This window comes from Corapipo altera, unplaced genomic scaffold (genome assembly GCF_003945725.1).
Source record: "Corapipo altera isolate COAL_440 unplaced genomic scaffold, ASM394572v1 75, whole genome shotgun sequence".
Classification (NCBI taxonomy): domain Eukaryota; kingdom Metazoa; phylum Chordata; class Aves; order Passeriformes; family Pipridae; genus Corapipo; species Corapipo altera.
The window spans coordinates 9651718-9666353 of record NW_020884887.1 but is presented as its reverse complement, the minus strand read 5'-3'; the positions used below and the strand labels follow the sequence as shown (position 1 = coordinate 9666353).

Below are 14636 nucleotides of genomic sequence, written 5' to 3'. Positions count from 1 at the left end.
GTGGGTTACATCTTGGACCTAACAGACTGATCTCTAACAAGACAAAAGTCTGGAGCAGAATTCTCTGTCAATTTTTGTGCTCTTTCTGGAATATTTCTTTTTTTGATGGTTTGCACAGAGCAAATACTTTCAGGCCAAGAAGTTCTTTGCCTTTATCAGCATTATTCGTGTACAAAGCCAAATCTCTGAGGACTGGTTTGTTTTGGGGTCTTTGTTGTTTTTCTTTTTTTTTTTCCCGGCAAAACTCAGTGACTTTTAAGGCTTTAATCTTGCAGCTTTGATATGTTCCAAAATATTTCAGTATGAAATGTCTTAACACTTCATCTGCCTGCATCTCTTCCCGTGATGGTAAGTTTTGTCTTGCTGTTGGTCATAGGCTTTAGATTCATGATACACCAGGCAGTATGTAGCTGTCAGCAGGGGCTGTATCCTGACACTCTCCCAGTCAGCTTCTGCAACAAACTTATGAGATGCTTTTGCACCCCTGCTTGTCTCTCCAGTGCTCAGAGAGCAGTTGATGATGTAGGTTCAAGGCAATTAAAGATTTTTTAGAGTACAGACATTCCCTTGGTTAAACAACTGGATAATCAAATCAACTGATGTAGCCTTAAGATGAGGGCACAGATTCCTCGGGTTGAAGGCAGTATTTGGGACAGTAATGCCCTTCCTGCCAGTCACCATGGCTACATCAAACTTGAGCTGAATATTAAGTGTACTGCAAGGAATTCACTCCTGTTTTAGCAGCTACAAAGGCTTTGTAGGCCAAAACCTGCAGCTCTCCAGCGTCTACGTCAGCACAGCAGCTCTGAGGTTAAAAGCAATCAACAGGAAACGTCTGAGAGTAACAAAATCACCTCTTTAGATGAAATGTAGTCAACAGAAGAGGGTAAAACCTAAGTGGGTGCTTTAATCTTGATACATATTTAATGAAATGGGAAGGCAGAAGAGTAAACTAATGAGAATAACTGTTTCCCCTGGGAAAGATGGGTTATGGCACAAGAGGAAAAACTGATATTGTGGGTTGGCCAGGGAGTCAGTGTGCAGGAATTAAGAATTGATACACACACCACAGGTTGGTTGCACTGCTCCTGAGGAACAAAAGGTGCTTAAACCTTTACAGCATGAAGGAAGGATGAGTAAATGGATTTTTCTGGATTCTCTCAGAAACATGCAGTTGGAATAGACTTTCTTTACAAATTACACTTTCCTGAGAGATTAAGACTTTGTGCTATAACTAAAATGATTATTCCCTGTGTACCTCCCTACTAAACTTTCCCTAGGGTCTGAATGTATTTATATGCTAATGCCAGTAAAGGTGCATTTTCTCATTTTAAGATTACACCTTTGTCTCTGTGTTCAGTGCTGGTATCTCCTGAAGCCATATCTGAACAGGGTGTGGATGTCTGCTGTGGGATGGAGGAAGCACTGAGAAAGTTCCTTTTGCAAGCTGAAGAAGTCATTGATGGTGGAGACAGGACAGCAGAAGTTTATCCCAGCACACAGTGTTGGCTCACACCAGTGGTCTTTGTCCCAGAACTCAGTCTGCCTTATTTTTTGGGCCCAACATTTCCACACCTGAAATGGAAGCTTGGTTTTAAAACATTGAGAAAGAGAACAAATTCACTGAGATTTTCAGAAAGCTCTTTTAACCTTTGTTAAATTCTAAACCATGATGATGTATTAGCTATATTAGCTCATGTATTATATATGATATGTATTGGTATATTACCAAGTGGGGTGGTACACTTTCAGCTATTGTCCCATGCTCAGAAACCCTCTTCCCCCAAGTTTTTGCTTGTAAAGATGTGGTGAGACCTACCACTGGTACAGAATGGGCCGTGGAAATTGGGCCCCTTCCACTTTTGGAGTCCACCAGAGAACTGTAATCAGTGAAACAACAGATATTGATTCTTTCCCATCCCAGGCTTTTTCTTCTTTGCAAGAAGACTCAGCTTGGAAAGCTGTGATCAGCCTAATCAGTTTTCTGTTATTGAGACTGGTGCTCATAGTGCAATTTATTAAATCAATTTATTATCCTTCCAACCAGCTTCAGTGATCAGAGCATGAAAACATTGAAAGAAAATTAAAACTAGTGTAAGTGCTGCCTATTTGGATAACAGCACATTTTGCTATTTCAAACGATTACTCATCTACACCAAAACAGAGAGATAAGTTAATTTCAATGATTTAGAATTTTCTATTTCAGGGAGGCCTGGCTTTCACATTGTGATGGATTCAGGAAGAAGTATAATTCATTCTTAAATTGTTAAACAGCACGTTAGGGCTAAGTATTGGAGTAAAAATAAATGGATTCATTTGTAATCTTAAGCATGTGTGTATGTGGGAGAGTAGGGATGGGAGGCTGGGATAACCTGCAAATAAATGCCCCATGAGCAGTGGCACTTCAGGTTTTGGTTTTGGAAAGTAGCCAAAATAACCTGCAGGGAAGGGAAGCCAGCTCTGTCTACTTACAAGGGAATTCTACAGCTCCTTCAGTCCTCTCCTCCCATGCCATGTGCCCTTCAGCAGGAAAGTTCCCTGAATTCTCAGAGTGCAGTGGCTCTCCCATCTTAATGATGTCTTCAGCCTTCTGAGTGTAAACTAAAGCAAAGCACCTCAGCAGGAGGCAGGATGCTGTAGGGCAGAGGGAACTGTGGTGTCACCAGTGGCATCTGAGTAACGTGGGAAGGTGTCTGGGAATGTTTCCGATTTCTGCACTGCTGCTCGTTCTGGATTGGATTGATGACACACACATGGCAAAGAGCTCTGGAGTTGCAGATGTGCTGTACAGTGTAAAATTCAGAAACCAAAGCTGATAGTATCATATGAACCATGAAATGTTCCACTAGTAGGACAGGGGAAGTGTTTCATTCATAATTCTTTCTCAGGACATAAATTTCTAATAGTTTCAAGTCCTGGCTGTTACTTAAAATGAGTTAATTTTTTTTCAATGACAAATATTGGTACTCCCTTCCCTGCCAAATACTGCAGAGATGTTGCAGGGACATACATAAAAAAATGTTATGTCTTGGTGTGTGATTTGGGGAAGAGAAAAGGGCACAAAACAGGCCAGGCTTCCTCTGTGAGCTGTCACTACAGCAGCTGCAGCCAGTTGTAAAACCAAGCCCTGTGAGCTCCAGGGAGTGAGGTTCCTTTGTGCTGCAGAGCAGCTCTTGAGGCAAATAGCTGTTGAACTCAGGCATGAGGAAAGATGTTAGAAACTGGAGAACTGCTGGATCTCCTCGTCTGATTTCTGTGGGGAAATGCCTTTGGTCAGGGCCAAATCAGTTCAAAGTAGGCCACAAACCTACTGGTGACTTGGCACAAGCCTCTGAGAAAAGGTGGCTGAGCTGATGGGATGTGAAAGAGTCAGGGAGGAGGCAGGGGATGCTGCCTGGAGATGGGCTGCTTGGTTTGCTATGAGGGGGTGGATTGAGTTAACTGCTGCTTTGACTCTGAATCACAGAATTATCAGGGTTGGAAGAGACCTTTAAGATCGTCAGGTCCAACCATCAACCCAGCACTATCACTGTAAACCCTGAACCCCTAAACCACATCACCCAGCACCAGATCCAGACACCTCTTAAACACCTCCAGGGATGGTGACTCCACCACTTCCAGGATGGTGACTGGAACAGTTGATTCCCATGGACCCTGAAATTGCAGTGCTGCCTTTCCCATAGACCCATAGAAACATTCTCTTGTTTCTTATGTATTTAAATTGTACCAAAAAAAAAAAAAATCCTTGGACCCTTCTGTCCTCCTCCAGCTTCTGCATATGTTTGGTTTTGAATGTCTCAGGTGCCTGTTCAGGTGGTGGGTGTGCAGTAGGTGGAATGAAAAGTCAACTGGACATGAAAAATTCCCATCTTGGAAAGCCCTTGCCATGCTACAAATGGTCACCAGACTAGTGGCATCTGAGAGCAGCTGTGCTTGGATGAGGCCAGTAGGAAGAAGTACAGTAAGACCACCATGGAAATTTGACCGGGGGGGGGAAATGTCTTGTTCTGGAAAGCATCAGGGCTGCTTCTGTAAAGCAGGCTGGTTGTTGAAGCTTCTCTGCTCTCTTCACACAGTTTTATTTACAGCTCAAAGTAAAGAAAGCAGTAGTTCTTGACTGGTGCTGTTAATGTATATGCTGTATATCAAGTTTATTGCAAAGTCTGTTAGCAAGCTACCAGCCTGGTTTTTAATCTGCAGATAATCTTACTCTCATTTATATATTTGGGCTGTGTTACTGTGCCCAGCGTAGGCACAGCCATTGGAATCCATCCAGTTCACCTAACAACTTTCATTAAAGAAAATTGTCCTTGTAATAAAAATTACTCAGTGTGACAAGATTCCATAGTATATTTTTTTAAAGCCCCATAAAATTTTCTAGCAGTTAATGCTGCTTGTTTGTTTTTTTGATATTTTCTTTTAAAAGCAAAAATTGGCTAAATTGTGCCAGTACTTGAAATAGAATCAAATAAGTATTTTCTATCTGGGCATATAGAAGCCTGGGTGGTAGGAATAGCCCAGGGATAAGGAAATAAGAAAACTCTGTCTTTGAAGAGTACGTTTTATAGAATTTTGTACATTGTGAGTTGCCTGGAAGTCTCTGACTCTTTAGTTAGGAGAGGCAAATTCAGTAAACTCTGCCTACTTGCAGTTCATGATACAGAAGTCTTAACCTTATAAAATGCAGTGATCAAATGTGGATTTTTCTGCAGCAGTTGGGAACAGTTTATCTGAGCATCATCCCTGCTGGCTGAAGGACAGCACTCAGTACGTGTGTCCCCTGCAGAGCAGTGTGAATACGTGGGTGCTGATGGAGTTCCTGCAGCTTTTCCTTGCTTTTCCCAGCCATCAGAGACATAATATTCCTTATGTGAGACACTTCTCACCAGTGCAGTGTACAGCAGGCTACCCACTGCAAGTGTGGAATGCTTTGGTATTTTTTTACTGTGGAAATGTAGTGAAGAAGTGCTAAAGAACCAAACCCAGCATTTGGGAATGCAGTGGGAAGTCAGTGGATTAGACTCCCTGCTGTCTCTTTGCAGACTACTCACCTGAGAAAACTCAGGCTCCTGTGCCTTCTTTTCCCTTGTTACACAATAAAAATGGGGAATCTCTCAGTTTTTTGCTGCTTGTTCATTAATAGGTATAAAACAACCTCTCCTCAGTCAGTCTGGGGCAGAGCAGCTGTCATTGTCATGACAAATATGGCCAAGCCCAGTGACTCTTTATTCACCTTCTGGGGTGTATGTGTTCATGTGTGGGACCAGATCCCCAAACATACTCGTGTTTGGTAGCAGGCTGAGCGTGCTCTGCTCCTACCCCTGGAGGAATTGGTTCAGCTGCCTTCAGGCATCAGCACAGATGAAACTGCACAACAAATCAGAACAGTTCAGAAAGATATATGATGCTGAAATGTAAAATGACCAGCACACAGATGGAAGACAAACCTCTGGGATCTTTCACGGTCTTGTTTTCTCATTTCTAACAAAATAAAGAGTTGCAGAAGTTTTCTATATATTTTACACTGTTTGAGAGCTTTGGATTTTTTAAGACTTTCCAGTGTTTCAGAGGTTTGGGTTGGGGTCTGATCTTCCAAGTGCTGCAGTATCTGTGCCTACTGTTGGGGAATCAGAGCAAAAGCTTCTGTGTGATGGTTCCCTCCTTTATTTTAATGAGCACCAGCAGCCACTCTCATGTTTATCTGGTCTTGGGTACATTAACTAAGGTCTACCTCCTGTCTTGTGCTTAGCTGATTTATGCTTGAAGTGAGGATTGTTTGTTCTCTCTGATGAAACAGTCTATTGTGATAAACTAACAATGGCAAGGGATGAGCTCTGATGTTAAACAGTGGTGGTAGCTTTTTCATTTCTCACTCTTTTTTTTTTTCCTCTTGTTTTAAGTCTACCCAGCGCCTCAGGAGGAAGGCAGCTGAGCTAATAATACGTCTGGTCTCTGTGGAGGGCCCTCATTTGAAAAATCTGTAATTGAGTGGACAAAATTTCTGGTTGCTTGAGAGGATCTATTCAGAAGAGATTTGAAAAGGATGAGGGAAAAGCACACTAGACAGCAAGAAGTCCTAAGGGCTCTATTGAGCAGGGAAACCTGTGTAGATATTGTGGGACAATTAGACTTGCCAGGCAAAACACTAAAATGGATTTGTGAAAAGAAAATCCTGGGGAATGAACAAAGCTTTGAACAGGGCAAAGAGCTTGCTAGGAATACCTCAAAGGCAAGGAAGTTGATTTGGGTGATCTTTGAAGGAAGGCGGGCGATGGCTGCTTCAAAGGGAAGGTGCAGAATGTGTGTTAGTCACAGGGATTCTGCCTCTTTCCGCAGTTGCCAGGTCAGCACCAAGGGGGAGAGCTCAGAACTGGGTTAAGTTTATTTGCTCCTTTGCTCTTTCCAGAGAGCTGTTCCAATGCCCGGCCTCCCTGGTGCCCTGTTCAAGGGCACTTCATGCTGTTGGCCTTTCCAGCCCCTGCCTTTCATGCCTGCTTTGGAAGCTGAGGAGGACTGTGCTGTACAGAATGGAGTGGATGTGTTCCCTGCAGTCAATACAAATAACCCTGCGAGGTTACTTGTGTTTCAGTGATTGCCTCTACTCAGGTTTTGTTGTGTGAGATTTTAAGATGTTTGCTTAGATTTAACAAGCTAAGTTCTGCCCAGCAAGGTTTCTTTCCTCCGTGGGTTGCTGATGGCAGTGGGTGCTGTGGGACATTAATGAACAGTCCCTGGCATGCTCTCAATGAGGTTTGCTGTCAAGTAAGTCAAAGCTTCAGATGCTGAAAGATCAACCCATTAGTGATGAGGCCAGTGTCAGCTCAGCCTATTTTTAGGTTTTTCTTTGCTGCTGCACTCTTTGATGTAAAGACAGCTGTGTGCCCCTTATTCTTTATGTAGACCAAGCTTCTTATCTCCACTTTGGAACAAGCTGTCCATTGTTTTGATCACTCAGTGATCTTCCTCTGCAGCTCTTCTGTTTGAATTCTTGTTAATCATGGTGACTGCCAGTGTCTGTGCTAATTCAGATGTGGCTCCAGTCCATGTTCAGCAGTGTAAATATTTCCGTATTTAAATGCAAATATCTCCTCTGATAAGCACATAACAAAGCCATCCCCATACCCACTGTGGCCGTACCTGCCTTGTGGCTTGGAGGGGTGTCTGACTAGGCTTTTTGCTGGTTTTTATTTATGCATGAGTGGATGTCATGTTGTGTGTTTTGAAGAAACCAAACACAAACACACTGATGCACTGAGTGCAGTTTACTTCTGAAAGTAGATTGCCCTGTGTCTCTTCTGGTTTCCCACAAGTGTCCAAGAATCCCAGCTGAGGTCTGCCATCTGATTTTTTTATTCCTTTTCCTCTTCCTCTGCTGTTTTCTTTCTCATCCAGCGCTCCTTCGTCTTCTCCTAGTGCCTTTTTTTTTTCTTTTTTTCTTTTCTGTTTAATTGCTTCTAAGATTTTGGAACATCTTCAAAAGTCTCGCTTAAGCAGTTATTTTTAAACCTGGAATTTAAAAGCAATTATTCTTACTTCCTTTTTCCTGTTACTGCATTTGTTAACTGTTCAGGTTGTACTTCCAAAGTCATCCCCCTTCTGGTAGAGACGGAGCCACATTTTTAAGAAATAAGTTGTTACAGTGTTCAAATTTCTCCTTTTCGTACAGAACACCTGAAGAAACGCCTGGAGGATTATATGGCCCAGTTCCCAAATGTACGAATCCTCCGAACCAAAAAGAGGGAAGGGCTGATCAGGACTCGCATGCTGGGGGCCTCTGTGGCCATAGGGGACGTCATCACCTTCCTGGATTCCCACTGCGAGGCCAACGTGAACTGGCTGCCACCCCTGTTAGGTGAGTGGGGGGGTGTTAAATTTGGGTTATGTCCACCTGCTGCTTTCCTCTCATACTGTAAATGGACAAAAGGAACGCGAAACATCATAAAAGGGAGAACAAACCAACCAAAAGACTCAAGTGAATTGTTGGCAACTTGTAGCCTTTAATACAAGAATTTTTCTGTTCTGCAGTCCTACACTGTGCAATAACCCTGTCATATGCTTTGGTTAATTAAAGACCAGAGATCATATTCTTCTCTTGCCTCACTAAATGAAATCTTAAATAATTTACAGCTTGTTAGAAAAGTAAACTATCACATGGTCATTCAGCAGCTTGCAGAGAAGAATGGCTTTCTCATACAGAAAAGATCTGTACATGCAGGTTTTGAGTAGCTTTTAGAGGTTTTATCTCCTATATAACTATATTTAACTTCATAGTCTGCAAGCCTGTGGAAAATACTTCTTGTGAATGAGAGCTGCTGGTATGTATTTGTAGAACAGGGACACTCTTTTCCAAGGCAGTGCTTCATCTTTAAGGAGTCATCAGTTTGACAATGTCAGCTCTTTTCAGAGATGATTAATTGAAGGGACAGTGCCATCTGTTTCTGGTACCTGTCTGCCTCTGGCCAGTACCAAACTCCTTTACAAGCCCATGGCAAGTGACCTCCCAAAGCTCTCTCTGAGGTGTGACTTTGTCACATAGGCTTTGGCAACAATAGTCAGGTGGAGGTTTAAGAAACACAAGTCAGATTTGTCCACAGGATTGTTGGATGATTATCCCCTTGCTTTCACTACAGCTTATATCTGGCAATAGTGTAAAACATTTGCAGCTTTATGAGCCCCAGGGAGAGAGGACAGAATTAGCTCAAATGTCATTTAAATGAGAACACGTAGAGTATGCTCTGATTTTAAAGCACAGAAAGGATTCGTGTTAGACGTGTTTTGGAAGCTGAGACATCATTTGTCGCCTCTGCTCTGAAAGTTAACTTCTAACAAGAGACTGTCTCACTAATAAAGTATTTAAGAAATTCCAGATGCTTATGCAGGAATTAATCCTGTGTTGTTGTATTTGGTTGGAAGAAAAGGTTGAGGGGAGGAGGTAACACCTGCCTTTCTTGGGCCTGCTGAGAGTAGTTATGCCATTAGTCTGAAACGCTTTCTGCCAGATCCTGGGGTAGCAATTAGAGCTGGGTGGTGCAGTGAGTTGTTTCCCTGGATTTGGATCCATGCAGAAAGGGTCACACCCCAGTTGCTTGTGAAAATGAGGACTGCTCAGTGAGCACAAGAGGGTCTGGTTTTAGCCTGGCAGTGTAGATATCTGTTGTAGTGTGCCTCTGTCTTCCTATTCTGCTTCTGGGTGATGATTGCCTGGTGTTTTTATCTCAATTATTAATTACTGCATAAGTAGCAGACAAATTGATATAAATTGGAGCATCTGCCCAAAAGAGAAGGAATGGGAAAAAAACTGTGTCGTTCCTGGACAACTTCATATTTTGACGCTCTTTTTTTGTAATTTCGTGGTCAAAGGAGCCAACTGGTGTGGGTTTTCTAACGTGTTTCTCCAATCTTCAGATCGCATCGCCCGAAACCGCAAGACTATCGTTTGCCCTATGATTGATGTGATTGATCACGACCACTTTGGATACGAGACTCAGGCTGGAGACGCGATGCGAGGGGCATTTGACTGGGAGATGTACTACAAGAGGATCCCTATTCCTCCTGAGTTACAGAAACCTGATCCCAGTGATCCCTTTGAGTAAGTTACTGAAACACAGCGTGCTAAGAGCCAGCTAATGAAATAACACCCTGTTACTGGGTTGGTTTACATCTCAGCATAGTAAAAGCCAGAAACTGGTGCTAAGCTACTTGCTTTTTGGCAGCCTTTTGCTTTGTTGGTTTAAAAGAAATGCATTGTATAGTAGCTGTGAACACTCTACTTTTCATTGCTGGTTTTTTTGCCACCTTAATTCCCACAGAAGTTAACATTTCATTGAAAACTGTAATGTGTAACATCTAATGTGGTAATTTATTACTGAGATCTTTCAAACATAACTTAGTATCCCTAATGCTCTGCCAAAAACAACAAACCAATGGTGGTTTATATGTCATTCTCAGGTGTGGGAAGAAGAAAACCTAGCAGAATAATTACAGCAATTTTGATGGTTGCAGTGCATTGCAGACGTAAATCTGTGATGAAGTTGTGTTCTGCTGTTGCTGTACTTCCCACCACTGAGACAGTTCTGCTGTCCCTTATACAGTGTTAAAAAAAAAAAGTCAACAAAACTCTTTTTGAGGTTAAACTCAATGACTTGATCATACGACTGAGGCAGAGCACCACGTGTGCAGCACACAGGTCCCTCTGGGAGAGGTTGTGTCCTGTCACTTAATGGTGAACTCCTGCCTGTTTGGAGGAGAGGCACTGGCTGGTTCTGAAGGGACCCTAGTCTGGTCCTCCTCCTCCTTTACAAGTGGGAAATCAGTAGATAATGCCAAAACAACTGTTTATCGCTCTGACAGGGCTATAAAGGCACCAGGAACACTGGGTGGTGAAAAGAATATTTGTCAAATCTTGCTTTGTTTTTTAAATGTTTAGTTAGAGATCTGTATCTTTAAATGTGTTTGTAATATGGAGTCTGGTTTTTCCTTAAGGTCTCCTGTAATGGCTGGAGGACTGTTTGCAGTCGATAGAAAGTGGTTCTGGGAGCTGGGAGGGTATGATGCAGGTCTGGAGATATGGGGAGGAGAGCAGTATGAAATATCCTTTAAGGTGAGCCATGTTCTCTGGAAATTACTTTTGTTTTGAAAAGTAAGAATTGTTCTGAGGCGCAGAATGTGAATGATCTGTCTTGTCCTTGCTTTTGCGTGTGACTAAAGGTGAAAGAGCTGGGAGTAGTAAGATAGTGCACAGAAGAAACAGCGATGGTGTGACCAGTCACTTGTGAGGGTCAGTTTTGGAGCATGTTTAGCTGGGGTGTCCTCACTCTGTGGTCACAGATTCCGATGCATGCACTCCTCCCAGCAAGGGTAAGTCAGCTTGTGTGGAGCTCTCTGACTCTTGGGCTGCTTAGTGCTCACCCTGGCAAGATGATGAAACACTCCCCTCCTTGAGGGAAGAACGATTCCAGCAGCTCAGTGTTTGCCCATTCAAGTACCTCAGCCCTCAGCTCGAGTTCCCAGAGCTGAGAGCAACTTTCTGTCTGTAGTCAATCCATCTGACTCCTGGCTGCGAGGAACTGGGTCTGTTAATTACCCAGGAAGAAATCCCCAACAACTGGAGTAATAGCACTGTTGCTGGCAATGACTTTGGATCATTATCTGCCTGGCTTGGGGACAGTTCTGTTACTCACTGATTGACTGAGCTGCTCAGTTGAGGGCTTTAAAATTAAGAGTTAGCCAGCTGACTAAAAATGCTTACTAGTAGTAACGTGTCACTGTGACCCACCAACACCGCTGGTACCTGTGTTATCTTGCAAGATGGCACTCTGAAATCCAATCTAGGAAACCCACTGGAACGTCCCAGACCTAGTCTGGAATCCTTTCCATAGCCTGGAGTAAAGATTTCTACGTTAAACCCTGGGTTTTCTCTTTCAGAAGTTCAATATATAGTTTTATAGGTGTCTGGATGCCACTGATCTAAGCTGGTTGGCCTCAGCACAGGGCTAGAAGATGGCAGCACTGCTACTAGAGTGCAGTTTAGCTTCAGCAGCTAAAATTCTGCAAGTCTCCCCTGAAAAGTCATGGCTGGTCTCTTCTAAGACAGATTCCTAAATCTCAATGCCCCTGTGCAATTCAGAGGATATCAAACCACAGCAACCCATATTGCCATACATACACCCCGTGAGCTACTGGGCAGCAAACAGCAGGAGAAAAGACATTGTTCTTGAGGCAGTCTTTTCTTCCATCATTTGCTTACAAAAAAAATAAAGTCACCTTGGAGGTCCCGTGTCCTCTGTAATGGTGGCAGAGATTAGAGCCATTTGCTCTTTGGGTTGCATGTAATGAAATTGTGTAAACACACTCATTCTCTGCAGGAGGGGCAGTGTCAGTATTCAGCCTCTCTTCCTTTCTGAAAATGCTGGTTTCCAAGAGTGATGACAGTGGCTGGGTAAGCCCTTTGTCTCCAGTGCCACAGCAGACAGTCACACTGCTTGATCTGCAGGAAATAAGACTACTTCATTCATCTGTTTGCTTATCCCCTCTGAAACACACTGTGGTTTATTTCAGTCCAGAGACGGTAATTTATGGAGGGATAAATTTGCTTTAATTAATCTCTGCAAAGACCCCCCTTTTTCTTTCATTGTGCAACAGAAAAATGAAGGTTTCACTGAAAGAGGCTCAGTGTATTTTCAGAAATTAAGATAAATTGATACATTCATCTGTGGCTGATAGATTTAATAATTCTGCTGGAATTGCAAGAATAGAAGGTTTGTTCATAGAATTTATGAAGCTATGACATTTCCTGGCGAGCTTAGAGCTACGATTTTACCTTTAGAAGCAGACTGAGATTTTTGTAGTTAAAGGTGCACTGTCAAATAATTTAAAGCTCTGGCTTTAGGCGTGGGGTACCTGCTTTCACATTATTTATTATCACATGGGATTTCAGATTCTGAGCGTGCCAGATTTACAGCCCAGCTTTAACAAAGAATCCATCCCTGTGTCTGGGCATTGTGGGTGCAGGTCCTCTTTTGTACTGCTGGTCTTTAATCCATTGCGTAGGATCTGGTCTTCTTGAGCCTCATCAGGAATAGAGGGCTTTTGGGGGTTTGTTTCATGATGGGTTCTTTTTTTCTTAAGTATATTCCTTTTTTGGCCATGCATGGACTGTTCTTTACTGGATTTTGCCTTTATTTTAAAATCCAGGGCTCTGTTGCTGAGAGACTGGGAATAAACAAGTTTATTTAGGAGCCTCTTGCCTCTCTGTTTGGGGATCGTATGTATTTCTGTCATCAGCTGGCTCTGCTTCCTCCTGAGCAGAAATTTTCAGGCAAGCCAAGAGAGAAATCATCAGTGTTTAGCACCTCAGAAAACATTTAGCTGGAGGCTGGATCAAACTCTAGAAGCCTTGCTCCTTGTATGAAATGTGTACACCAAACATCACTAGAAAACACTTGCATGCAGGAGGTACAAAAAAATTTAGGTGAACTTCACATTAGAAACAAACTTTCTACCCCTAACTGCTGGTTTGTAGTTTTGTGGGTTTTACCAGTCCCTTAAAACAAATTTCTAGATTAGAATTGAAGGAGTTATTTATCCTTTCCATATTCAAGCAGAAAACAGGCATTTCTTCCTCCTCTTGCCCTGTGTATATCCAGAGCAGCTCAGTGCCTCTAACCCAGCACCTCTGCAGGTTAAGGTCTTCCTGTGTCAGGTCATCCCCAGACACAGCAGGCAGGTCCCAGGCTCCAGTGCTCCTTGCAGGTGTTGCCTGTGTTCAGATGAGCCTCCTTTGCTCCATGAGCTCTGCTTGCTCCGGGCAAACTGCTCTGCAGATCCATGTTCTGAGACAACCATTCTCCTCCCCCATCTCCTCCATCCCAGCTGCTGCCTTGGAGTATGTTCTTGTATTTTAGAGAAGGGGTAACAAGCATTCACAGCTGTCTCTGTGGGGCACTTGTCACCCTTCCTTTCTGTTCCCCCTAACTACAGCCGTGGTTCCTCTGTTCAATGGACTTCATTGAGGTGGATTTTCTTGCTTTTTTTGGAGTCACTTCTATACTTCTTCTCTCTTACAGCTTTTCCTGGTCTTTTTTATCTTCCTGAAATTATGTGAGCAAAATTAAATGCTTTACCCAAAGTTACAATGGGCCTTTCCTCTTCTAAACACAACTTAATAGCTGCCTACGTAACCACTTCATTTTTTTTTTTTACATAAATGCATTTAATTTGGAGTGGTATATATGGAGCATTTAAACTGTTCCTTCCTGCAAATGCTACTTTTTACAGCACTTATCTACGCTCAGTTTCATTTGAGATCATGTTGCCTCTTTTCCAGTATTTTTTTGGCTTCTCTTCTGTTTGGCTTACATAATCTTCAGTAAACTGCTTCACGCCTCTCTTCCATAAATATGTTGTCTCTGATTTTTTGGGGTATGGGGAAACAGAAGAGTAAAAAGGGATGTCTCTGGCTCATATAGGCATAAATATAGCTGTACTTTGTACTTCAGATCTTGAGTGGTGTGGTTCTCTATCCTTTAATTGCACATTGTACTTCAAGAGCAATAAGAGATTGTAAAGCCTTAATAAAATTCAAAGGCTTGGTTCAAACAAGCCAACTTTGCAGTTGCCCTGCAAAGAACAATTAAAGGGAAGACAAAAAAGCTGGGCAGTACTTGTGGTCTTCACTCTGTGCTTCGGCAATAGGAAACAGCCTCTGCATTTATTGTGGTGATGGTAGATCATTGGATTTTTCCAAATCCCTTTCCCAAAGTGTCAACACAGATTGCTTCTGATTTCCAGCAAATCCAAGTGCTCCATAGCTTCTGTTCACAAGTCTAATGCCTGCATCTCCTGTGCCCCATATCAGCAGCACATTTCTTATTCCCATGTTGCCACTGGCAGACATGTAGTTCGGGTGCAGCTGCCAAGGGATCCCTTCTGAACATTTCCAGTTGTGTTGCTGAAGTTAGTGCTGATTGTGAGCCTCCACTGCTTATTCCAGGCACATCCTTGCACCACTTTCCAGCAGCTCACGTTTGCCCACACTGAAACAGGCTGGGCATTCTGCTGCTTTTTTTTGTGGGGGTTCTTTTTAGCCAACACATGCTGCTTAATTCTAAGGCTCTCGGCTGCAGTACAGGGTGGCT

General features: G+C 42.9%; 1 protein-coding gene across 1 annotated transcript in view; it reads left to right on the top strand.

The window, feature by feature from the left end:
- GALNT10 (polypeptide N-acetylgalactosaminyltransferase 10) overlaps nt 1–14636 on the top strand; it is an 82375-nt gene that overhangs the window by 52666 nt on the left and 15073 nt on the right. The window contains exons 5-7 of the mRNA XM_027643381.1: nt 7667–7852; nt 9406–9589; nt 10483–10600. Of these exons, the coding sequence (XP_027499182.1) occupies nt 7667–7852; nt 9406–9589; nt 10483–10600 (488 nt within the window). The remainder of the gene's footprint in view (nt 1–7666; nt 7853–9405; nt 9590–10482; nt 10601–14636) is intronic.